This window comes from Salminus brasiliensis, chromosome 17 (assembly GCF_030463535.1).
Source record: "Salminus brasiliensis chromosome 17, fSalBra1.hap2, whole genome shotgun sequence".
Classification (NCBI taxonomy): domain Eukaryota; kingdom Metazoa; phylum Chordata; class Actinopteri; order Characiformes; family Bryconidae; genus Salminus; species Salminus brasiliensis.
Window position 1 is genome coordinate 10,264,911 of NC_132894.1, and position 26,155 is coordinate 10,291,065.

Below are 26,155 nucleotides of genomic sequence, written 5' to 3' on the forward strand. Positions count from 1 at the left end.
GAACAATGACAGAACAGAACTCTCTGGAGCAGATAAACATGAGCCTGTTGGCTTCAACCTAATGTACATTGCAGAGGTACATGAGTGATTGTATGCCATCAGTGAGTGTACAGGGTTTATACATCATCCAGCAGCAGGTATCCTGATTTTGCTCCATTACCATGGAGTGGTACCTATTGAGTTCATACTGCCGGGACTTCACGTCGCAAAAACCTGGGCGACCACCTGGGATAACATTGCAACCATCTAATAACCCCATAGCAGCATCATGGGATACTGCAGGACCTGCTTAGCAGCACTAATGCCACTTGAAACATCACCTTTTTTTTTTATTTTGGCTCGTGTCAAAGTTATTATTGGCAACATTGTGGACCCCCTGTCTGTACATTGTGGACTCCTGGGGTTTCCAGAAACCCACTTTGAGAACCATGCACTGCATTTCTCTTACATATACAGGACTCTGGGTGAAAGTTATCACCTAACAGACGAAACCTGCTGCATTATTCACAGACCTATGCCGCATTCAGTGGTGAAAACACTGACCTACTTCCTGCAAACAGTCATCCTGGCATCTGTGCTGAAATGAGCGAATGAGTAAGATCATTACTGTTTTGCTATCTTAATATTCCGATGTTTTGTATACAGGAGAGTATCTGGGGTCTAGAGTCTTTAAGACTAATAATATCCTCTAATATCTCTGCAGTAAGAACCTGTGGGGTATCCTCAAGAATCTATGGTGTGTTTTCTATGAATCTATGAGGTATCTTTACAGATCTATATGTCCATTTTCTTGTGGACACCCCTTCTAATGAATGCATTCAGCTACTTTAAGTTACACACATGGCTGACACAGATGTGTAAGTGCACGCACACAGCTTGTCTAGTCCATGTAGAGCAGTGGAACTGTGTTCTCTGGAATGATGGTGCTCCATCCAGTACTTTTGGGATGAGTTGGGGAGTTGGTGATATGATGGGGAAGGGTGGTCATCCAACATCCTGACCTTACAAATAGTCTTGTTGCTTAACGCAATCAAATCCCCACAGCAGTGCTCCAAAATCTATTAGAAAGCATTCACTGGACAGTAGAGACAGTTGCTCCAGCAAATATCTTTAAGAACCTGTGGGGTATATTTAAAAATCTATAAGGTATTTGCAGGGTATGTTCATCTGCAGGGCATACCGTCTTTGCAAATCTGTGGGTTTTGACCAAATATTTAACAATCAATAGCAATAGCAGTGCTCCAAATTTCTCACTGTGTCTTTAAGAGATTTTTTCCCTCTTCTCAGGCTGTAGCATCATGTTGTGCAAGGCTCAAATTGGCCGGCGGCCTCTTAAAGGGGCAAGCACTCCCAGAAACACATAGCATATTTCCAATTGACAGGATGAATAAGGAGACTAAGGCGTGTGCTCTGCTGCTGTGAAGAACACAGTCTCCCCGGCCTTCTGTCCTCCTCTCCTCACTATTCACACATGCGCTGTTACCATGACAACTCCCTGCGAAAGCAGCCGGCTGGTGGCGATGACTGTGGTGGTTGGGAAGAGGGGGTTGGAGAGAGTGATACTGCGCTCTCAGGGCCAATCTCTGAAATGCAGTACAATGAGTACAGTCAGCACCTACTCCGTTCCCTTATGCACTCCCTGAATCCTAAGGCTTTTCATTTCAGCATCTTCAATCTTCTGTATTTACTGCACCGTCAGCAGTCGTCTGTGCTGACGAGCACAGTAACATCACTTTTTGACAGTAGAGGAGCGCAAACCACATCTTTGGAACATAGCATAAACTTTTTTGCAATCTAGCAGTCAAATAAGCAAACTAGCATATGGTGCAGACCTTTGCACAGCAGAGATGCCAGGTATAGCTTTTTTTACCCACTCCAAAATGTGTCTTGTTTTGTAAGGATGCTTCAGCGTGGGTGTTGTAGGCCAGGGGATTAGTCCTAAGGAAAAATGAAACTTTCTATAGGGTTACAAAAGCAGTCAAGTAAATAATATGCAGAGCTGAACATTCTGCTCTGCCAGAGTGTAATAAATACTTTATAAAGTATCATGTTGAAACATCTGTCTAAAAACTTAACATCTGTTCAGCTTGTCATACAATTAGCTGATACAGATGTAATTCCGATACTCACCCTTATTCACTTGCTCACAAAGGGGAGCTTTTAGTACTCAAATAGTACAAATAAATACAGTGATATTATTTTGATATTGATATGCTCAACTTCTTTTATTTTCTAAAATATTTAATTTAATTTATAATATAATATGAGATAATATAATATATTTATATAGAAGTGCATCTGATTTCACCTGCTGTGAGAGACCACATATGATGATAGCAGAGACATGTCTGTGGTCCCATTCACACCAAGCATTAACATGTGTCTCAGCTGATCTGATTCCAAAAATGATTGTCAAAAACACATAGCTGTTCACACCTGGTATTTTAAATGAGTTAAATGAATAATTCATACATTAATTAATAATTAATCTGAGTGACATTTCGTTTTGCTTGCGTGCAAAGCCATGACTATCACCATTATACATTGGTTAGTTCCTTTTCTAGCGTGTTTAGCTAACGAGTGAGGATGGTCTTGAGGTTATTCTGTGTTTTCTGGCTGGGGCATTATACATGTATATGATACAGGCGGCGTTTTGCTGTTGGAGATGCATGAAGACGCATTGGCTTTCACACTACAGAAATGATGTGGTCATATGCGTCTCTGACCACCTCCGAATGTTTTTAAAAGATTACAGTGTGTCCTTGAGACACGTTGTACCCTGTTCTCACCTGTACCTGTACACCCGTGCTTGTGCTGGCCACTTATGATCGGATCACCCAGGATGTATGTTACTGCCAGGTGTAACTGAAGCCTATAGGTTTTGTTTACTGCATTGCCATGATATCAATTTAAATTACAAATGTACTTGTTAAACTTGACAAATTTGACAGATTTGTACATGATTAAAATCTCAGGTCTGATTGGTAATCATCTGCATTACAGTAAACCTACAGGTAAAACTAATCCATCTGGAACTAAGGCATTTGATTTCATTGTGGCAGCTGTAGTGCTCTACTGTGAATCAGAAAGTGCTCAAAACTGAGGAAGATCTTCCCAGGTGTTCACCATGCATCAGCACACCTCCACCCAGAGTACAGACCATAGTTTTCAGAGATCAAAGAAAAAACAGGCAGAAACGGGCTTCCATATAAGAAGGCTGTGAACCGAATGGGTATATACAGTATATTGCATATATTAATATTTAATATTTACATGAAAGATCTTAGGACACTAACCAAAGCGAAGTCTGTAGAGTATTAATAATTAGTGCCTCTTGAAGTAAATTTGCCACTTCATCTGTACATCATCAGTAATTGTTGTCATCATTGAACAGGGTCTGGCCCCAAGTGCTTTGCTCCACCATGGAAACGCACTGTTCTACATTTGCCATGGGAATATCTTTGACAGATATCCGGCAGCTGATTTTTCCAGTTAACATTATTAGTATTAATTTGATTTCCCTCATTTTCAATATTGCTAATTTGCTGAAAACACCCAAAGTGAGTGACTTAATCTGATTTTACGCTTTTCTCAAATTTGGTTTGATAAGTACTACTTCAGCCCGGAGAAGAGCTGCTTGCCTTGGCAAAAAGAAATCTGTTAAATTTGTGGAAATATCCATATCTGAAGACCCAGTACAGCACTGTTGAAACCTTTCCCAGCAAATCATTTGCAGTATATTTGATGGATGTTCCATTCATAATTCATTTTACTTAACCATTTTCCAAGCCCTCATTATCCCTTAGGAAGAGGTTGTTTTATGTTAATGCAGCATCAAGATACATATAAGATAAATGAGCTTCTGATTAGCTGTCCTGTATTGTACCCCATTCAAAAAGTGCTCACTTTAACACTGTAACACTCTTGAGAACTGCAGCGTGAATGGGCAGGGCTACGCAGCAGTAAGCTCAGTAGGTGGCTTCATAATGATAATTATTACATGATTGTGATATGAAAATTTATACTAGACAAGAGTGTAGCAAATCATTTACAGCTGTAATGTCCATCATATTAAGAAAGATGTTCAAGAGGTGTTGAATGCTTGATTTAACTTGACTTGAATTCTGATGTTCGTACATTATTAAAACACACGGATACATTTTATTGGAATTGCATTTTTACACTTTAGTTCATACAGTATGTTTGTTTTAAGGTAGAAGAGAAGATTTTGTTATGATTTGAATTTGGTGATTTTATAGTTGTTTTGTGCATAGAGAGAAATATGGCAGTAAAGAACAGCATTGCCAGCATTAGGGAGTGCTGCTTGCAGTTTTTCCACATATGCCTTCTGTGAAGCTCCATTATAAGAACATATTGCATTGCAGACAATAAATCAGAGGATGCCCGGAGTGCTTTTCCATGTCTGTCTGTGATGGCATGAGGTAAGTGAACTGTAAGAGGCCAAAACTGGACTGCCTGGCAGCAAATAACTCCAGTATTGAGTGAAATGGGATGTGTCATCTGTCATTAAGTCCCTACGTAGGAAGCCTTTTTAGGGCATGCATTTACCATAAAAGTACAACCTAGCCCTACATGTTCTCAGCTTTGTGGCATTTTCCATTGTTTTGTTGGAATATCCATAATTTGTGAACAAACAATATATACAAATATCAACGCTTTTGTTGCAGCCATTTAAAAAAAATAATTTTCCACATACATTAGCACAAACAGTTACATTGAATAGTATAACAGGAACACAACTAAACATAAGGGACATTAGTATAGAGATGCACTTTCAGCCCACAAAATTCACACAGGTCATTGGAAGTGCTTCCCAGCTGTAGTGTGGAAGTTTAATCAGGACACTGATTTGTGTGTGTGTGTGTGTGTGTGTGTGTGTGTGTGTGTGTGTGTGTATAATCAGCTTAAGTGAGAAAGCAGCACTGTTGCATAAGCTAGTGTCTTCTATTCACTGTAATAACACATGCAGAAATGTCAGGGCTTATGCAGCAGTGCGGAGTGTTCAGTGGACAGGCCGTGTCGTATACAAGGAAGTGCTGAGTGTGAAAGGGACGTTACTGCACTGCAGAGGCTCAGTGCTGTTCCTGAAGGCCCTTCATCCCACTTCACTCATGCAGGTTTGATGTGGCAGAAGCTGAGCTCAGGGATCTGAGCTGCTTGTTAGGGCGGGTGTGCAGATTTTAGCTGGAAGGCTAAACTGGGAGACTGACGGTGAGGTTAGACCAGGTGTGCAAAAGCTGTGTTTTAAAGGTTGTGTAAATTATACATTATATATATATATATATATATATATATATATATATATATATATATATATATATATATATATATATATATATATATATTTATTACCAACAGATGCTACTTTATTGACAAATTATTGGCTTTAGAGTTCAGTAGGATGACCATATTGTGGTTTTCAAAGCAAGTTGACACAGGCTACATGAGTGTGTTACAATGCAGACTGTAAAAAGTCGTCATTAAACATGAGCCAAATCCCAGAAATTTTGTGTCACAGATATTCCAGCTTTTTAAAATCCCACATTTTAGGCCCCAAAAGAGGACAAGGTGAGCATCTACGCGTCTACAATGGATTATTCAAATACACACACATTTATCACTATAGGCCAAACATAGTCAATTAACCAAGATTTATTGGTGTCTAAATGTGCTTCTGTGGTTTAATGCAGGATCTGCAAGACTAAATTAGCTCACAAATAATGGAACCCATCAATGGGAATTGCGTGTGTAAATCATCATGCAACCCCAGATTGCATTTAGCCATTAAGTAGTCTCTTTTAAATAGCATAAATACATTTTGTACATTTTATATAAATACCAGTATGATTTGCAGTAATTTTAACAATGCAGTTTTTTTAACCCTTGTGTCCCAGTGAAAATAAACCAGGAGAGGTTTGGACACCAGTTGTTGGCCATGGTTGGAATCAGCTAAAGAAAACCTATTTTGTCTGATTTACCACTTTTTTACTACATCACTACCACAACTACCAACAACTGTCAACTTAATGGTGTTAAACAGATCCTTATGGTCTTTGCGTTGGGAGCTGGGATGAATAAGAACAGTTTGGAAAGGGCGGGTGGGCGTCTAGCATTGATCATCGTTTGCACAAGAACAGGAAAACCATTAGCTTGCCAGCTGGGCTGACCTGGCATATGATCAGGACGTAACGCAGCAATGTTGACATCACACTCAGCTGTGTACATCACAGAAACACTCGCTTCTCCCAGAGCAGCATTTCCCTGTAAATCGCTTGTCAGCGGAATACCGCAGTCCTGTGTACTAAACAAGACTTATCTCCTTTCATTTAGCCTCAGCAAGCTTCTAGCAAAACAGAATCAATATCCTCTTAAAGAGATTCATTCAGTCTTGTGTCGGTCTGTGCCTGCTGGGCCACTGAAAGAAGACACGTTTTTAATTTGTAGTGAAAATGGTGGTAGTGGTGGTGGGGGGGAAAGGGAGACGGGTGTTAATGTGTTTTTGGTGTGTATCCAGCGGTTATAATGGTGGCTGTGGAGCGAGGTAATCGGTTGTTGTGGCTCCTCATTTGAATTGATAAATTAAGGGCAACGTCAAAAGAGCGCATGGGGATGTTATTAGATGCTTGGGAGATTTACGCCTCCCATGGAAGTACTGGGATGATGGGCTGGCAGATTAGAACCACATATCATTTAACCACCTCCCAACCATAGTGGACAGCTGCTGCTCTGCCCCAGATGAGAGTGGGCGATGTTAGCGTTAGAATTAGTTAACAGTTCCAGTCCTGTAGGATCAGAGTGCAGCACAGTTTTCCCTGCTCATTCATTCCCTGCTCAAACACATCTTTTTCAGCGAATCTGAAGTGAACCATCTGTGTTTGAGCAGGGAAATCACCTAATGGGGCTGGGATCTGAAAAAGATTAGAAGAGTTAATATTTATTTTTATGATTTCCATCACATTTCAAGAATTTGGCTGATGTTCTTATCCAGAGGGGCTTACATTTTAATTATGATACAGATAGGGATAAGCATTCTGACTAATTACAATATTGTGATAGAACGGGGAATCAGTTAACTGAGGAGTAGGAAGAAGAGTACAAAAAAACTTCAGATGAATTAACATGGGGCTGTAGGGATTAGTTTAGGTGATAGTGCTGTGATAAATCGTTCAGTAGTACAACAATGTAGCCACACACTAGGGATAATGCTAAAAGAGTAATCTGAAAAGTGTTCAAAATGTAAATATTCCAAAATAGCCTACGTAAATCGCTATTTATTTCCTCCTCTTTGGAGGAGAAAAAATAGCTAATACTACTATCCAGCACAGTGTAAGATGGAGGATGATGTCTTCTCCTCAGTGGATAATGTGCCAGCATGATTTGTCATAAAATGTCATGTTCATTGTTTCTAAACCCTTCTAACATCATCTAGCGTAGTTAGCATCTAGCTTAGTGTTTCTCAGGGTCCTAAAGACACCCTGTCCTGCACATTTATTGCTTTCCCTTCTCCCAATATACCTGATTCAACTAATCAGTTAATTAACTAATCAGTCCTTTTAAAGTTGTAGTGGGTGTGTTGAAGCAGAGAAACCACTAATATGTGCCGGGCATGGTGCCTCCAGGACCAGGGTTGAGAAACTGATCTAGCTAATGTTGACAAGAGTGGATATAGCCATTTGTATGTTTTCTCAGTCATGTTCTTAACAACACATTCAAGAACAAATATGACCATGTCATAATGAGCTAACATCCAATCAGCTACTTGTTACTAGGATTAACACATTACTGGAATTTGGATTTCAGGATCTATACTTTACAGTATGTATGAGTGTGATATCACAATACTTGATAGCAGACAATACTATGGCAAAATATTAAAAACATTCATCCTGATCTTATTCACATATTATTTCAACAGTCATTCTATCTCAAAGTCTCTTTAGGGAAGCAGCATTGGTTGGTTCTTCTATTAACCGCTTTATGCTTTATAGAACAGTCTAACCAAAAACTGAGCATCAAAACATTCTATTTAATTTTATTTGTGTGTAAATGTATGATATGCAGTGTGACCCACTGACACACACACACACAAACATGTCATTGTGGCCCCCAAACACAAGCTAGGAGCCACAGCCCATCTCTGAGAACATTATCTTTAATTGGGTCGAGCAACAGGGGATGGATGCTGCTGTTTCCAGGGCAACTATCACCGGAAGGATGGCAGACAAAAGTGAAAGCCAGTGTATTAGATGTAAGGGAAAATGGGTGGGGCTTGTTTGTGTTGTGATCAATGAGAGGGCATCTCTGATGTGTGATTTTTGCAGAGCGCCCACCTGGCGATGATTGACACCCTGATGATGGCCTACACAGTGGAGACGGTGAATGTGGAGAAGGTGGTGGGATGTATGCAGCAGTATTCCACAGACTACGCTGAGGGGGATGTACCATATGACACGGAGGATGCGGTCACCAGCTGGATGAATAAGGTAGTTACAGTCCACCCCTGTGTAAACAGTAACATTATAAGGCTTAATCAGTGAATACTATGCTATGCTACATATAATGTAACTAACAAGTAACTGTATCTTATAGAGACTGTGTTCGGGTCATTTATTCATTTCTCTTCAGTAATTTCCAAAATCTCTTTATCCTTTAGGATTAAATTTGAGTTTTTGTCTTTTGTTGCTATGCCTTTAAGATAGAAATATAGAAATGGTCTCTATTCTGATTGGCTGCTCTGCATTATATCTAACTGAACCATACTTACAATTAAAATGGAATTGGCAGGGCTAAAGTGTTGTACATTGAATAAGTAGGTATATGTAAATGCTTTTATGACAACGGGTTTGACAACAACAATACAAAAAATTATATAAATATATTATTCTAATATTATTTATTTATTTATAAAATGTTATGTTATTAAATATATATTTATAATATTTATAATATTTAAAAAAACTTTTTTTTAACTGTCTAGATTTACTGTTTTTTACTGCAGAACTAATAAAGAATTCCCCATTTGACATGGCAGCATGGCAGAAAAAATTATGAAAAAATCAGTTTTGGTATTGGAAGCAGAATATTAGCCTTAGTATTACTTGATATTGGACTTAAAATAAACTACGAAGTATCGTCCATCCCTAATAGCAAAAAATAGTAAATCTATGAATGGACAAAAGTACACAGGAAATTCAGTCTTTAAGGTGGTTGTAACTGTTGTTTTTTTTATATATGCGACTTACTTTTGTCCATTTTTATAAATAACATTAAGATCATACAGTGCCAGAAACTACATTCATGACTACATTAGAGGTAAGGGTTTTGGTGAAACCACTGCTTTAAAGACCTTCTTTTTATAGGACTTCTTTTGTTCAAAAAACAGTAATGGTGTGCCATCTGACTTGGCATCTCTGTGACTTGCCTAAGGGACGTCCCTTGTGGGCCCAGGCTCGGACTGTTTACATTCCCCTGCAGGTCAACTGTGTTGCCAAATGCCAACCGCAGTTCACACACACACATGCACGCACACACTGTCTTTTGTGCTGTGTTAACAAAACCAAGGTTCTAGCACAAGAAGATTGTTGGTATTGCACTAATGAGGTAAAACCCAGTTAAGGCAAGTTTAAATGGCTCTGTTTATGTGAAATCTAACATGATTCGCAGAGTCTGTGTCACCCATAACATTTTCCCTGATTGTGTTCAGAGGTGCTGTGATTAAACGATGTAATGGCTGCTGTGTGCTGTTGTTCTCCTTTCTTAAAGGTGAACGAGTACTTGAAGGAAATCATCATGCAGGAGCAAAGGAGGAGAGAAGCACAGAATGCAGAGCCTGTAGAGAACCCGAAGGTGAGTGGGTGGGCATACTGTTCTCTAAAGCCTCCTTTAATGGGCTTCGGTGATTAGTCTACTGTAGCTGGCATTCCAAGTAAAAGAGAGAGAGAGTGAGGGAGGCTAAGCTCCTATGCGTGGACTGTTTGACAAAAAAAAATAAATGTACACAGCTTCCATTTATGCCAAATGTAGTCAATCTGCCAAGATATATTTAGTGTCCAGAAATTGCACCTCTGATTTTACATTGCCCATAAACAGGGTTGGGATGTAAAATACTAATACTAAGTATTGGGAATGCGTATTGGGAAATACATATTTACATATTTTGAACAGTACAGAATACAGGGAGTATATTTATGAAAATCCTAAAAGCCAGTTTCATAAAAATGTAAAATGTTTATAATTTAAAATAATAAAATAATGGCAGTTACTTTTACATTTGATACCATGTTAATTTTATTTATTTACCAATTATATGTATTATTGTTCTATTTATGTATTTTTATAGTTCTTTATTCAATGTTGTATTTTATTAAACATTACTTCTGCTTCTTTAATTAGAATTTGTGGCTCTGATTTTAATATGTTTGGCTTTTTTGTAACCCAGTCAGACACTGAGCACTGGTCATTAATGAACCGGCAGCATAACTTTCTGAGCATTAATTTTGTGTAGCATTGTGTCATTACCACTGAGTTGAGTGGTAGCATGCATGTTACTCAACAAATGGCTTCTTTACAAATACTAACATTCTTGCTGAAGTATGAGAAGACTGATGAATCACTGTGCTGATCAGTTATTTATCTCAGTGTTACTGAGTAGACTGAAAAATCCCTTTTTAATGACTTAAAACTGACTTCAGGAGAAGTGTTCTCCCCATGTACCTTATCAAGATGATGTATTTGAAATGCTGTAATATGGTATTAAAGCAGAAATATGCTAATGTATCATTTTAGTGTGTGTGAAGTCGATGGTGGATGTGTAGTTTAGGCTGTTTTTCTTTGTAGGAAAACACCCCAGAATCTTCTTACCATGATGAAAAGTGTGCCAGTACATCATCTACATGCTAAATAAGCAGTTATTGTCTGCAAGCAAGCACACGTTTTCATTCCAGAGTCATGTGCTGTTATGATAGCCTGTCGGCGCTCAGATGATTCTGTAAAATTGTTGCTAAGGTGATCCGTCAACAAATTGCACTAAGTAACACAAATACTATGTCATGCTTGTAATGATGTCTGCCAGGATGCTGGCTAAAGGCTTCCTGGTTTTGCTGAGTCATGGGCTTTTCTTCCAGGAGTGTCAGAGTCTCTGGAATCTCTCAGTTGGATGTAACAATGTGGACGTTTTGCTGATGTGTCCTTCTTTTGCTTGTTTAGAGCACTCTGTGTTCCACAGTCCTCCTCCTGGTGACCCAGCCCTTCTGACAACATGGGCAGACGTCATTATGGCTATTCTGCCCCCCACCACCAACCCCCCCCCTTAAGCTCAGAGTTAGCCAACCAGAAGAGCCCCGCTAACACCTCAGCTCTTGTCCCCATTTAAACCCCCTCACATGGCCTGCTGCTGGGACAGTGGTGACTGGCACACTGCCGCGGACATGTGTCCATCCTCATTTCTGTGAACGTTCAACTCTGGGCTTGTTGGGTTCTGTGTTTGGACTGGACCCAACATGCTCTGAGCTGAACTGTACTTTACTTTTACTATAGCGGTGAAGACATCAAAGCCATCATATCACGCCTGGATTTATATAATAATGGACATAATGGATAATTTCACAAAAAATCAGTAACATCACTGACCAACAGCACTTTCTGAATATTTAATGTATGGTTGTTTATTTATTCCAATGTTATAAAGATAAGCAGATTTAAATAGAATTTCGGGAGTGGCTAAGACATTTGCACAGTACAGCCTGAATGCACCAAACGTATCCTACATGGAATCTAGCAGATGAGATCACAAACACGTTCTCAGAGACTAAAAAAGAGAACTTTCTCTGCCTCAACATGGATTATCAGCAGGGGGCTGTCTGGGGGATAAAAATCTGCTCATCAGGTTTCTGTCTGTCATCCAGTCAGTCGAGTTCTTCAGTCAGAGAGAAACACATGCAATGCCTGTCTATTTTCCTGGCACCTGCATGTCACAGAAAAAACATTTCAAAACACGCAGACTGACAACCCAGGGTTTTAACAGGGCACACAAGGATACATCCCCTTCAAGTTTATGAAAGGTTGCATCGCAATTATTAAAGGAGCCAGACACTCAATTAAAAAAAAAAAGCCCTGAGAAAAAACTAGATTTTTCATTGGGGCAGAAATGCGGCCTGCGGAGATGCTGCGAGCTGAACCTGTCAGACTAGGGCTTCACAGCAATGTGAGCTGCATCTTGACAGGCTGCATAGTCTCTAACCCGACAGTGAGGTGCGTGTGTTACTGAGAAAGTTTGTCCCGCCCTGCCCTGAGGTTGTTGCTGGACTGAGCATATGAGGCTAATGTGAGTAGTCAGTTCTCAGAGGCATTGCTCGCGTGTGTGTGTGTGTTTGTGCCTGTTAGCGAGACAGTGCGAGAGTGCACAAAAGGACAGCACCAGTGCTGAGCGGTGGAAGGTCATTGCGCTACACAGCAGCAGAAAAGACCTGACACAGCTTTAAGGACAGATGTGGTGTCGACTCGGAACAGCGCCGCTTAAAGGAATAGTTCAGTAAAAAGTGATACTGATGCCATTTTCTCCTTTCCAGAGGTGTTGACTGTCACAAATCTGATCTCAGGAAATACATGCCACCTCCTTCAGAAAATCCTCTATTAAAATCACTGCAAACAGGGGGAATTAAACAGCATGAATAGACTTTTAAGCTAAGATTAACTACATGAACATCATCCAAATAACGCCCACACATGGTGGTACTAGTGGACCGCAGCATGTGGATTGATACCACCCACTGCACTGAGGTAAACGTAGTCCTGGTTTCTTTCAATAACTGCCAGCATTCAGCTATGCAGAGATGTGCAGAGCTATGCAGAGACTCTGTTTTAATTGGATTGAGAACATGTATTTTCAGAGATGAGATTGGTGACAGTCTAAGGTTGTGGGCTAGAGAGGTAAAAAAGCCCCCCAGCATTGAGCTGTGGAGCAGTGGATCTGTGTTCTCTGTAATGATTGAGCTCCATCCAATACTTTTGGGATGAGGTGGGGAGTAAGTTGGGGATGAGGGAAGGTGGTGATCATCAGATACCCTGACCTTACTAAGGCTCGCTGAATGCAATCAAGTCCTCACACCTATGCTTCAAAATCTAGTTAAAAGTCTTCCCTAAACAGTAGAGACAGATACTCCAACATTATTTAAAAATGCCCTTGATATTGGAAGGAATGATGAATGAGCTGGTGTCCCAATACTTTTGTCTATATAGTATATATCTTGGTTAATCGACTGCATCTGGGGAAACAGATAAAGCATGTTATTATTATTATTATTTTTTTTTTTTTGACAAACTGTCCTAATCATGTTACAAATGCAGGTGGATGGAGGACACTCTTTTTGGTGTAGTTACCTCTAGGGTAGCGTTTATTAGGCTAAAGCACATAAATGCCAGCTTAGACATTTTGGCCTATTCCAGCAAATGTCAGTTGTCATTAACACTGTGTCACTGAGTGCTTGTTGATTAATGTCTGTTTATGGCAGTTGATATTAATGGCTTGCAGTATGTAATTTAACCAAATGATGCTACTGTATTCCAAGACGTTTCACTTGTTCTAACATTCTATAAGGTGAAGTGACAAAAAATGGGCAGTTGCCATAAAAGGTATATAGACCGTCTAGCCTTATGTATGCTGCCCTACAGTAAAGTGTTACCGGAATCATGGTAGTAGTGGTAGTTTACTTGTTTTTACTGAAGCCTGGTGCAGTTCATGGACAAAAAAACAAATGTCAACTATAATAACTATAATATAATATAGTAATATTTTATATATTTTAAGTTTGGTACTTAATCCACCCCAGAACTTTAGATGTTTCCCTCAGTGCTAAAAATGACTCCCTACCAAATGTTGGGCTGATTTGTGATGGCTGCTGAATCCCCAAATGCTCAAGGGTGAACTAGTCCTAAGGGTTTGTTCAGTGCACATTAAGGCTGACACAGACACTGACGAGTGCTTAAAGCTAGACTGGGGTCTGTCTCTGAGTTATTTAGCTTTGGGTCATTATGGCTGGAATGGAAAAGCAGAGTTATTAACCCTCAGAGCCTCAGACTCACATTACTGTCCCAATGCTAAAGTCACCATAGTGATTTCTGTCACTAACTACAGTGTGGATTGAAGCTCTTAAAAGGAGGAATTCAGCCTTTTTGTTCAGCTTCAAACTCTGGTTACTACTTAAAGTAATGAGCTATTGATGAAGTTGGTAATCACGTCAAAGTTCTCTCTCTTGGGTCATTCTCCTTTTCTGATTGGATTAGACGTCCCTTCCTGATAATCTCTCTTTTTCTTTCTCTCTCTGTCTCTCTCATGCGCTCTTTTGCCGACTGAAGTCTCCAACCAAATGGTATATGAAGCTGGTCCCTGTAAGTTTAAAGATAAAACGTAGTTTCTTCTTCCCTCCGTCATTCTTTCATCTGTTCGTCTCTGTGTAGCATCTGTTTCATCCACATGATCTCATGAACCTCTGAAATCTCATTCAGTGAGGCTAGCACACAAGAAACTCTGCAATTTGTCACAAGAATGAACTGATTGAATATGAAGGGTCTTGATTCACATTTTAGTTACTCAGATTTAGGTTTGAAAGGTTTGTCATTAACATCTATACCACTTTATGAAAAGTTCAGATTGCTGATAATATCAGCATATATAGTCAATAAAATAACTCTTTTATTAGTTTACAATAATTTACTAACTAATATAATATTATAAATATTATGTTAATGATATCATATTTTATTTTATTTTTCATTACTTCTCTACATATTAAACTTTGGTGTTATCAAATATATTCTATCAAATATATCTGACATATTCAGTGTTAGATTTGACATGTTTTGTTATTTTAACCATGGTGGTCCTTTGTGTAGTGGTTTACCTTTTCATTCCATATTGCTATAATAAAGGAAAGCATTTAAATACTTTTGGTTTTACAGTTTGTGGCTGATTTAACAGTTTAATATGAGTGTATAACAGTGTAATATGAGTGATCTCTATCTTGTTTTTCTCAGCAACAAGTGTGTTTTTGCAGAACGGATACTATACATTAAAATAAATAAAACAAATAAAAAGAAAATAGAAAACAGTTGTTTGTCAGTAAATGTATTGATATATCAGTTAAAAGAACACAGGTTTGGTTCCTGACTTCTCTGTGAACTTAATTCACTGTATGGATTTTTTCACTTCCACCAGCAGCTCACCTGATTGCTTTAATGAAGGACTGTTAAAGTAGATAAACTAGGTGTTGGATGGCAACTGTAAATACTGGGTTTCCTTGATGAAATCTGTAAAACATCAATGCTAGTTTTAACCAGCATCAGCCAAATCAGTGGCATCCTACATCATCTAGGTCAGAGAGCGCATCAAATCCCCTCTTGTTTGCAGATTTTAGTATGCAGTTAGTTTTGTGTTGTATACATGTCGTCTGTGTGGTTCGGCTCACACATATATAGAGTGTGTAATTCAGCTTACATGAACTTTCACTCACTGTGTGTGTCTGTCATGTTTAGAGCTATTTGGTTCTTTGCTAACTGAGCTTCTTGTTTGTGTGTGTGTGTGTGTGTGTGTGTGTGTGTGTGTGTGTGTGTGTGTGTGTGTGTGTGTGTGTTGGGTGGCAGGCCCGCTACAGGAAAGAGCAGGTGTTGCCTAAGACGGTGCCATGGATCCCTCCGGTGGACAACCTGCTGAAGGACAGTACGGATGGCTGTGGTCTCGCCGCCCTGCTGCATTTCTACTGTCCTGACATCGTCAAGCTGGAGGGTAAGTACACCTGTCAAGCCAGTGTGTTGTGTTTTGTGTGATATGCAGGTATGCAGACTAACTTCAGTACATTTCTAGTAAATTCATCTACTTTAAGTGCTCCCACAGTACCAGCATCAGTACCTGACCCCAGTAATGCTCTTGAGGCTGAATGCAAAGTAATGCAATGTAAACTCTCTATTGATACTCTTACATTCAGAAGAAATATTGGATGAGCAGGTGTCTACAACCCTTTAGAAATAAACTGCCCATAAAAACAAGATACACAAGCTTTCTTTTCATTGCAGGAATGACTTCAGCACTTGCACTTAAAGCTTTCAGCTATTAAAACCACCTTTTAAAAGATTTTCAATATGTGCTTTAAACAGTACTTTGGAAATGAAAGCTGTCAAGACATCATTCAGGCAAAGCAAGACACTTGGATGAACATGTTGCTCAGTGTTGCAAAGTATCTTCAAAGTGTTTCAAAGTAAATTACTGTTTTATGTCAACAAAGTTTTGTTTTTTTGTTTTGTAATTAAACTTTTTTGCAACTCTTTTAATGAATGCAACTTTTATTTTCTTTTACACACTGAAGAAATGCACAGTGACTTGCAGTAGTGTTTAATTGCATAGCGTTAATGTAATAGCGTTAATGCGGTCAGCACTGGCTAACATAACACAAGACACTTGCTAAAAAAAACTAGATCTTAGCACAACCAAAAAAGTTTGTTACTCAAAAGTAATGACTAAAAAACTTGATCCTACATAAATATGTAAATGAATTCAGAGAGGGCTTTTATAAACAGCAGTAGCGTTCCTTCACTAAAGCAGCAGTGTTTTTTTACTGGCAATGTGTCATTTAAACTTCTCATGAAGTAAACCATCTTTAACTCATGTTTAATCCAATCACATCTCACTGGTAGACTGAAGACTTAACTGTCAGATCAGTTAACTCCTCCCTATGCAGAAAATAGGAAATAATGAGATTAGCTTCCAAAGACAAATGATCCTTATTACTCCACTTATTACATGCTTTTTGCTGTTTGTTTGATGCCTTGATTAACGGCTTGACCTCTGATGGGCGGAGCCACAATGAACCTGTGCTGTGATTGGTCAATCCCTAGTCAGCTCTGCCTTGGCACTGCTAGAAAAGCATGGTGACTAGGGTAGCTTTTAATAGAAGTTTGGTGTTTCCATCACAGACATATGCCTGAAAGAGACCATGTCGCTGGCAGACAGCTTGTACAACCTGCAGCTTATTCAGGACTTCTGCCGTGAGCATTTGAACCACTGTTGCCACTTCAACCTGGAGGACATGCTCTACGCATCTTCGTCCATCAAAGTAAGCCAACCTTCATGCCTATTTTACCTCTGAACCACTGTAGATCAATCGTAGTTGCAAACACACAACTGAGGGGAAAAAAATTAAGAGGAAATCAGTCAACAAATCCTCCACAGAATTTTAGAGTGCAGATTTTAGAGCTTCTATTTATTCTAAATATTTTGGAAAAACACAATGAAAACACAATGTGCCAGACCCCTGGGACATGCCTCACTTTATATATATATATATATATATATATATAGCTTGATTTCAGATTTCTTCTGGATGCCCCCAACCAGCGCATGAATCTTAGTCTATACAAACTAGCTAAGGATATTTTCTGAGTAAACGGTGAAGCACTTTTGTAAGTCGCTCTGGATAAGAGCATCTGCTAAATGCCATTAAAATATCATTATTATTTAGAAATGTAGAAAGAGTTTTAATGAGGAGACGCTCACATATGAGTATAGACATTTTGGTGGACTGTTCAGTCAGTGTGATGAATAAACCACCATTGTAATGATTATAGTGCTTGACACTTTCACTTGGCACTTGCCAAGATGGCATTTTAATACAAGGCTGAATTTATTAGATCTCATCACAATGAAAGTGTAATAATTTGGGGGGAGGGGGTGTCAGAGCTTGTGGTACTTTAGGGGATCAATAGTGTCAATGCCGTGGTTTTGGAGTATTGGCACAGCTCGCTTCTACAAGCAGATGAACAGCCTGTGGGGGCAGGCAGTTGGTTATTCACGTTTGCCAGAGCGGTGAGTCATGCTTTAGAAAGCTAGCAGTGGAAAGAGGCTCCCCATGGTAACCGATTCTCAGACTCTGTGAAGACGCCCTGTAATAAGAACGCTCTCCCAGTGCTCTGTGTACTGTGATTTAGGCCTGTCACGATAATTACGCTATCAACTTATCGTACAATATATGCACATGACCTCGATCATTTTTGCTGTCCTCGATATTGGCCGTAGTGTTTACTTGCACGTATGTATTTTAGTCAGTCACGCTGTTCTGGTCTCTCGTCTGCTCCGTGTCGGAGGCGAGCTCGAGTCTGGGAGCAGACAACGATATCTATCATGTGGGAAATTAGTGCAGTGTGCACAATGACCAATACATCAACGATGCTGCCTCCATCCAAGCACAGCAGACTTCGATAGATAGGGGTGTAATGGAACGGGGTTTTCCCCAGAGGCTGCTTAATTCCAGCCAGAGAGTTTGGACAAGTAAGTCCAACTGGACTTTTCAAAGTTGGATTATTTTGGCTTTATGCGAGGGGAGCCCATTAATGTGAACGAGCCAGCATGTCGACTTTGTTAAAAAAAGAATGGTGTTATTTTAATCATTTTTTATTTATTCATGACATTTAAGGATATAATTGTATTATTTTTATTATTGTATTTTGACATTTTATTATTATTATTATTACTGCTACTACTACTACTACAATATTAGCACTACATCAGTGGCGTAAAATTTACATGACTAATATTGTTTATCACAATAATTTATAGGATAATTAATCTTATAAAAAAAATAGATATTGTGACCTAATGTGAACATGCCCTGATTCGACAAGTAAATCCAGAGTGGAAAGGTTTCGAATATCAGTTTAATACATTACACTTACATAATTAAAATAACATAATTGGTCACTTGTAACTGAGTATTTTGCTGGGTTCCCCACTTTTACTGAACACACAGCTCTATTTTTTGTGTATTTGGATACATAATGGAAGAAGGCCTGGGGTGCATTGATGCATGATGTTGCACGAATCTAAGGTATTGCTTAGGCTAGAATGAATTGTAGATCTTTAAAGTATGTGCTGTGGCATCTATGATGTCAAATTTCAAATATACACTCCTAATAGTGTGGGGATCCTCTGTTGATTTACTGCCGTGTTTATATGCTCTCAGACGAGGGACCCTAACTTAAAAGACTCTTGCAGTCAAAACACTTTCACAGTTGAAAGGACTGGTTTTGAATCGGATATCAGAGGAGGTATTTTTTTCATGCAGCCGTTGATGTCATTTAAATGTCATCCTACATCCCGAGTCCTTTCATGAGCCATTGTACGCAGGCCTGACTGAGCGGATCCCCTGAGACATCAAAGGCAAGGTCTTAGCCTGAATGGGAACAGTCTGATTCTGTGTGGTTTGCTTAAGTGTTCCTGACACCGTTCCCTCTCTAGACTGCATGCAAGGGACGTATTCGCTGCTCTCAGTGTAAGTCCTGGAGACAGCCAGAAGCTTACTTGCTGTTGAGATGTGGATGTGAGCAGGCACTGCTGCCAGTAGTAGAGTCCTGAGGGATGGAATACTTTTGTTTTTGGTTCAGATTTCTCTACTAAATACAGCCTCAATAGAATATCCCTATAACATATATATTACATTTATATATATATATATATATATATATATATATATAGTTTTATATTTTATATATAAGTTTTCCAAAATCTGAATACGCCTTTCTACATCATCATCTCAAATTCATTACAGTAGATCCGAGTCTGGCAGATTCTGATTACAGTAATGAAGGCCTTCAGTAACTGCTTAAATCTGACCAAAATTATCCTTTAAAAATGATGATCGTTCCAAACAGTGAATGCTATTTGAACTAGTTGTAATGGTGAACATCCACTGTACGCATGGGTGTGTGTGTATGTGGCTGCTGAGTGGAGGCTCTGAGATGTGAGTGGAATTGAGAGCAGGTTGAGGAGCTGTAACCTTGACCTACTTTATTCATAGCACCATACTAGGCCAGTGTGACTGAGTGATTCTGAGTGCTCTAAAGCTTTCTTTACTGCATTAAGAAGCAAGCTGGACCTCAATTATGAGATGATCAACCTGCCAGCTACGTACACAGGGTGTTCAAAATAACAGCAACACCAACAATGTAATACTCCCATTCATCAGCCATTTTATTAAGCTTATATAGGTGCATCGTGTGGTTATACAATTACTGACTGTAGCCCATCTGTTGCTGCACAGTTTATCAGCCCACCTGTGCCCCATCCATCATTGTAAATAGACCACCGCTGACCAGATATTTTTCAAATGGAGAATTAGTCCGAGCATAGCAGTGACACCAACATGGTACTGGCGTGTGAGTGTGGAGCTGTGTTTGCCACAGTGCTGTTGGAGTTTTTAAACATCTACTGCTGGTTTGAGAATAGCCCATCACCCAGAACTATTCAAATGCAGATTAAGGGCCCCAAATCTAGTTGTGTGAAACTCTAGCCAGGTCTACCCAATTAAACGCAATGCTACCAACTGGGAAGGCTAGCACATTGCAACACCATTAGACAGCTCAGCATGCTTGGAGGAGAACACCAACTGCCTATTCTGTCACAATAGCTACCAGACACCCACAGTGGCTAAAATCATGTGTGCCATCCCACCACCTAGAGGACTACCAGTAAATTGGCTTCACCAGGGATCAGACTCATGATCTCTGGACATTTAGGCCACTCAGCAGCTCCCAGTGCTGTCTTTTTTAAATACTGTTACTGTCAAACTGCCTGTCAAAGTAATGGCATTAGAACGTCTTGTACGTTAGGCGACTAAGAGACAGCTGATGACTTGCTAACAGGATTAGCTGCTTGCTTAAATGGCTCCTTTGTGACCGCAGTATGGGCAGGTCGCTCATTTTCTTGAAATGCCAGAGCTCATTTTGGTATTTGGCTCTGAAATGTCATCTTTTAAAAGTGGCTAATGTTAGAGGCTCTTTTGATCACAAACATCTTTTTTATTATTATTATGAGTCCGGCATGCTCGTAGCTCACATGTGGGGTCTATAGGTAGGCCGACAGATGGGGAGAGGGCAGTGCTGCCAAGCACCATCTGTAGTTGAACATACTGCTCACACACTTGGTTTGTCAGACGTTCTCCTTGCATGGTAAGACCCCCAAAACACCTTTCATTAGAGTGCTCATGAAGTTTTTTCTTGATACATTTGAAGTCTGCTTGAAGCTGTAGTCACAAAGGTTATAGTAAAACATAATTTGTAGCTTTGTAAGTGGTGGTTTATTGGTTGTGCATTGTGGTAATGGTCGGGTATCCACCGTATCTTTTAAAGGTCTTGATTTGATAGAGTTTATAATTATAGGGCACTAATTATTCAGGCTTTAGATCATTTGAAGAATAGATATTAAAATCTCAGTCATAGTGTTTGGAGCTGAAACTTGGTATGCATAATTATATTGGTTATAATGATATCGTATCTATGTTGTCTTATAAAAACATCTAAAAAATAATCAAAAAAGGTTTTTACTGAACTCCATAAGAGCAGATTCTTTTGGTGATTCTGATTAACCATGCACAAATATCTGTGTTTTATCCCTGTTACTGCATTTAAAACCCTATAGTTTTAAATATTATATTTAAGGGTGCACAATAATACTGGAATCGTATTAGTATATTCATACTTACTTAAAAAAGACATGACTGATGTTTTGCAACTGATATTAGATTTTGTTCTTGTACTTTTGCACTCATGTACTTATTTCAAATTTAGAAGATAATAGGTGATGCTGAGTTAGTGTTATTTTATGCATGTTGTTATAATGCACATTTTATTCAGCTTACAGCATTTGTAACTATAACAATGTATGGAACCAGTAACTGTATTAACATTTGCAGATGTGCACAGGAACAGTATCAGATATTGGCATCTGCTCGCAACTCCCATAGTGATGCATCCCTAATTCTATTTCTTCTGTCAACTAGTCCATGTAGATGTAGGCCTAGTTTTTTATGTTTTATACATGTTTGTATATGCACAGCACCCAATATGTACATGAAAAATAACGAGTAGCGGCATTGTCCCTCAAATCCCATTTCCCATAGCAGATGTACCCCAGCTTGCACATCTGTGGTTCAGACATAATAAAGAACTGCTTGCTTTTAAGGACTCAGTGGAGCACATGCAGCCTTGAAAGATTCAGACACTAAGCTACAACAAAGGAAGTCAAGCCACACCTTTTGGGAGTTCTCTTGACTAATTGCCTGTGCCTCTAAACAAGTGCATGTGAATATTGCTGACGGGTGAATTGTACACACTTTGCATGACTGAAGTATTTTTCACTGCGTCTGGAAGCCTCTGGGCATTCAAGGTTACATATAATAGCTTCAGCCAGTGCATACCTGGCAATAATTTGTGAGGAAATGTGTGTGAGTTTGCAAGAATGCCTTGGATTATCCCTGCACTGTGCAAATTGGTGTTCTCCGCCCTCTAACTCCAGTGGCTAGTTATCATGGGTGCTCTATGAGCGCAATTTGGGGGAACACTGCAGTTTGAGGCTGACAGAACTTAGCATGCCTTATTTAAAACTGAGGACTACAGAGACACCTTGTGGAATGAAATAAATGCACATGCAAATTTACACACAATGTAACTGCCCCCTGTTCAATGAGATCATCGTGGAAAACTCAAGTTGTCTCTCTTCTTTTGTTTCCTCAACAGAATAACTACCTAGTATTTATGGCTGAGCTCTTCTGGTGGTTTGAAGTGGTGAAGCCGTCTTTTGTGCAGCCTCAGGTTTTGGTCCCTGAAGGTAAACTAAAAATGGAATAAGACTTGTGTGTACTAAATGCTATTAAGCAATTATATGTTTGCCAGAGTCATAAAGTCTTAACCTTGAAGTGCATGGACTGACACTTATCTCTGTGACCTCTAGCACCAGCTCCATCTTTGAAGAACGTGCCATCTGTGCCCATCTCAAAAGTCACAAAGAGAAGCTTCATGGAAAGACCTCCCAGTCCAGACAGGCCAAGGTATACTTACCTGGAAGTGCACACGTTAAGATCTAACAGCCATACAGTAGCTTGGAATATAATTTCGAATACTTACTCTTCCTATGGCCCGAGGGTTATGAGTTTAAATCCCGAACCATGTCGCTTTGCCATAGAGCCATAGGTAAATGGCTCTTTCACCCCCTCATCACTCTTAAGCTATGTTGGCAAGTACAGGCAGCTGGTGCGGTGGAGCTGGAGACCCGGCGCTTTTCTCTTGAGCGTGTCAGCTACCCAGCAAAGCTGCATCTGCAGCACTTCGGCAAGAGGTGGTGTCCGGCATGTTTCAGAGGAGACGTGTTCCCTACCCTTCTAGTGTGTGGAACATTGCTAGTTCTTGGGGGAGTTTACTTGAGAAACCAGTTACCCTGACTGATGGTAATATCTGTATTCTCCTTACATATGCTTCAATGTCTAACTAACCTTTGCCTCTATATTTTAGTCTCCCACTGCGACCTCAGCCTCGGACATCAAACTCAGGTAAGCTGACAAAACCATCTTTCTTTAATGACATTAAATTCTTTATCTATAACTTGTAATGGTATGCATTAAACATTGATTGTGTGCTGGTCAGGTGAGATCAAGAGATCAAGTTCCATGTCATTTGTGGACAGCTTTATGGGTACTTGGCCCAAGGAGAAGCGGTGAGTGTGAGAATGCCTAGGACACTTTTGTATTTGAGAAATATTGCAGATAGAAACTTGTGCTGACTACACCTGGCCTCTGTTTTGGATTTAGGTCAGCTGCTCAGGGAGTGTCCTTTGACATCCCATTTGATGAAGAGGACACTAGCCATACTCCTGCACCACTGAGCCGTGGAATGACCAGGTCTGTGAGCACCGAAGGCTTTGGGTTTAAACTAGCCAAGGGAATGAAGCGAAACCTGTCTTTCCAACCTGTCGACTGCCAGAACGTAGGCATTGAGGAAGAGGGTTGTCCAGAAAGCCTTGCAGGAGCACAGCATGGCCACGTGAATGGCACAGCACCACCAAGCATCGAAGAAGCCCTGGAAATCATCCACAACTCAGAGAAGCAACAAAAGAGTTCCGAGGCTCAGGCAGAGAGTGGGGGATTCTTCCTTCATCTGCAGAGCAAGGGAGAGCTGACCTCTAAAACCCAAGATGAAGGAAAAGACCTAGACTCTGTTTCAGAGACGAAAGAAGCTTTGAGCACATCAACGACCGAGGTGGACACTGGCATTCATGTGAGGACAGAGGACATCCAGGAGACGCTGGACGAGGACTCGTCCCTGCGGGACTGCACAATGAGCATGGAGTTAGACATGGACCAGGACTTTGAGGCCAGAGCTTGTCGCAGCCAAGACTCGACCAGCCCATGCCCCAGCAGTGTCAGCACCAGGTCCCCCACAGCTGGGACACCTACACCTGGGGTGAAGATGACCAGCTTTGCTGAGCAAAAGCTAAAGAAACTCAATCCAAATGTGGAGGCCAAGGGCAGCTCACAGGTGACCACACCAGACAGTTCAGACTTCAGCATTCCCCACTCAGTCTCCTGGGCACCCTCACCAGAGGTGAGCCCTGCTCACCAGCCACCCAAAGATCCAGCCCATGCCATGGCAGCAGAAATGGTGCAACTGCGCATGCGTCTGGAAGAGAAACGGCGTGCCATTGAGGCCCAGAAGAAGAAAGTGGAAGCTGCTTTCACACGTCACAGGCAGAAGATGGGACGCAATGCTTTCCTTACAGTAGTCAAGAGGAAAGGCGATGGCTCCTCACCACTTGTAGAAGATGGTAAGACACCAGCTGATAACCCACAGCCCATGAAGTCTCCAGTCAAGACCCCTGGTGAAGAGGGTGCATCCGAAGCAGACCTGCTGGAGTACACACGCTCCATTGAGAAGCTGAACTCTTCACTAAGCTTCTTGCAGGCAGAGATGCAGCGGCTGGCCCAGCAGCAGGAGGTTATCATGCAGATGCGAGAGCAGCAGGCATGGGTTGTGTCCCCACCGCAGCCGTCCCCTAAGAAGCAGATGCAGGACCTGCGAGGGAGCGGAGCTCGCTCCTCTGGTTCTCCTTCACCTGCAGACTCCCCTCACACCACCCATCGTTCCCCAACCAGCCTCAAGAGGAAGTCAGCCTCCTTCCACTCCAAAACTCCACGAACGCCCAGGCCCAGTGAGCTCAAAATCACCCCGTTTAACCGAGTTCTTACTGTTCCTCAGTCTGTAGATAGTATACCTCGCTTGCGTAGGTTTTCTCCATCTCAGTCTGTGACCAGCTCTTTCGCGTACCTGGGGGACAACAAAAAAACAGCAGTGGGTGCTGAAGCCACAGACAAGGACATTATGCAAGCCCATGAGCCCGTATGCTCAGAGGGTTCCACTGGTGATCTCGTGTCACCAAACAAAGACACACAGCAGGAAGAAACAGAAACATTTATTGGAGATTTGACAGCCCAGGAATCAGAGGGGATGAGGGATGCACAAATCATAAACATGAAGGAAAATGGTGAGAAAGATGAAGAGCAAAAAACAGGAGGAGAAATCAAGCCCACAGTGGAATCTAGTGTTTCAGAGGTGTTATCGCAAGCTGTAAAAGAAACCGTCATAGTCACACCCACTGAGAAGCCGGTTGATTCTACTAGTCAGAGCAACAAAACCTTGATCGAGGTGCCGCTATCTGTTTTAAAACCTCTTGATGGACAGGAGCTTGAAGAGAGCAGGGATGAACCAACAGTTGGAGAGAATGCGGATGATGACCAGAAGATGTGCTGCGGATTCTTCTTCAAGGTATGTGTGTATATGTTTAAGGTGTGTATATATATATACCATTATATCATACTGTCATTTAACCCATAAACTGCTGATAAGCTTTGGATTTGTTTTGTTTGATATGTTTAAATGTATTATTTTTAATTATATTAACATATAATATAATTTGTCTGACTAAGAGTGGGACAAGAGGGAGTCTGAACTCTGTGACTTGTACACACAACTTGGTTTAAAATGTATGGACCAGTGTATGCAACAGTGACATGTATGCAACAGTGACATGTTCTCATTATCAGTTGCAAAGGTGTGATGGTTGATGTCCTGACAAGTCACATATTAATGTCATATGTAACTTAAATAATGACATAATGATATCTGTAATGACAAGTAACTGTAATATTGAAGTAATCATAATATTATGTGAAAGTAGATATGACTGTTTTTCATAGTGTATTTTATCTAAAGATTATAATAAGAATATATTGCAGAAAGGGGTTGGCTTAGGACAGACATGTCGTGC

General features: G+C 40.4%; 1 protein-coding gene across 4 annotated transcripts in view; it reads left to right on the plus strand.

Moving 5' to 3' along the window:
* Nucleotides 1-26,155, plus strand: part of camsap2a (calmodulin regulated spectrin-associated protein family, member 2a) — a 48,770-nt gene that overhangs the window by 16,384 nt on the left and 6,231 nt on the right. For all 4 annotated transcript variants that reach the window (XM_072660036.1, XM_072660037.1, XM_072660038.1 and 1 more), the window contains exons 3-12: nt 8,343-8,504; nt 9,784-9,867; nt 14,374-14,406; nt 15,658-15,799; nt 16,984-17,123; nt 22,576-22,666; nt 22,790-22,886; nt 23,347-23,384; nt 23,479-23,548; nt 23,643-25,653. In XM_072660036.1, the coding sequence (XP_072516137.1) occupies nt 8,343-8,504; nt 9,784-9,867; nt 14,374-14,406; nt 15,658-15,799; nt 16,984-17,123; nt 22,576-22,666; nt 22,790-22,886; nt 23,347-23,384; nt 23,479-23,548; nt 23,643-25,653 (2,868 nt within the window). The remainder of the gene's footprint in view (nt 1-8,342; nt 8,505-9,783; nt 9,868-14,373; nt 14,407-15,657; nt 15,800-16,983; nt 17,124-22,575; nt 22,667-22,789; nt 22,887-23,346; nt 23,385-23,478; nt 23,549-23,642; nt 25,654-26,155) is intronic.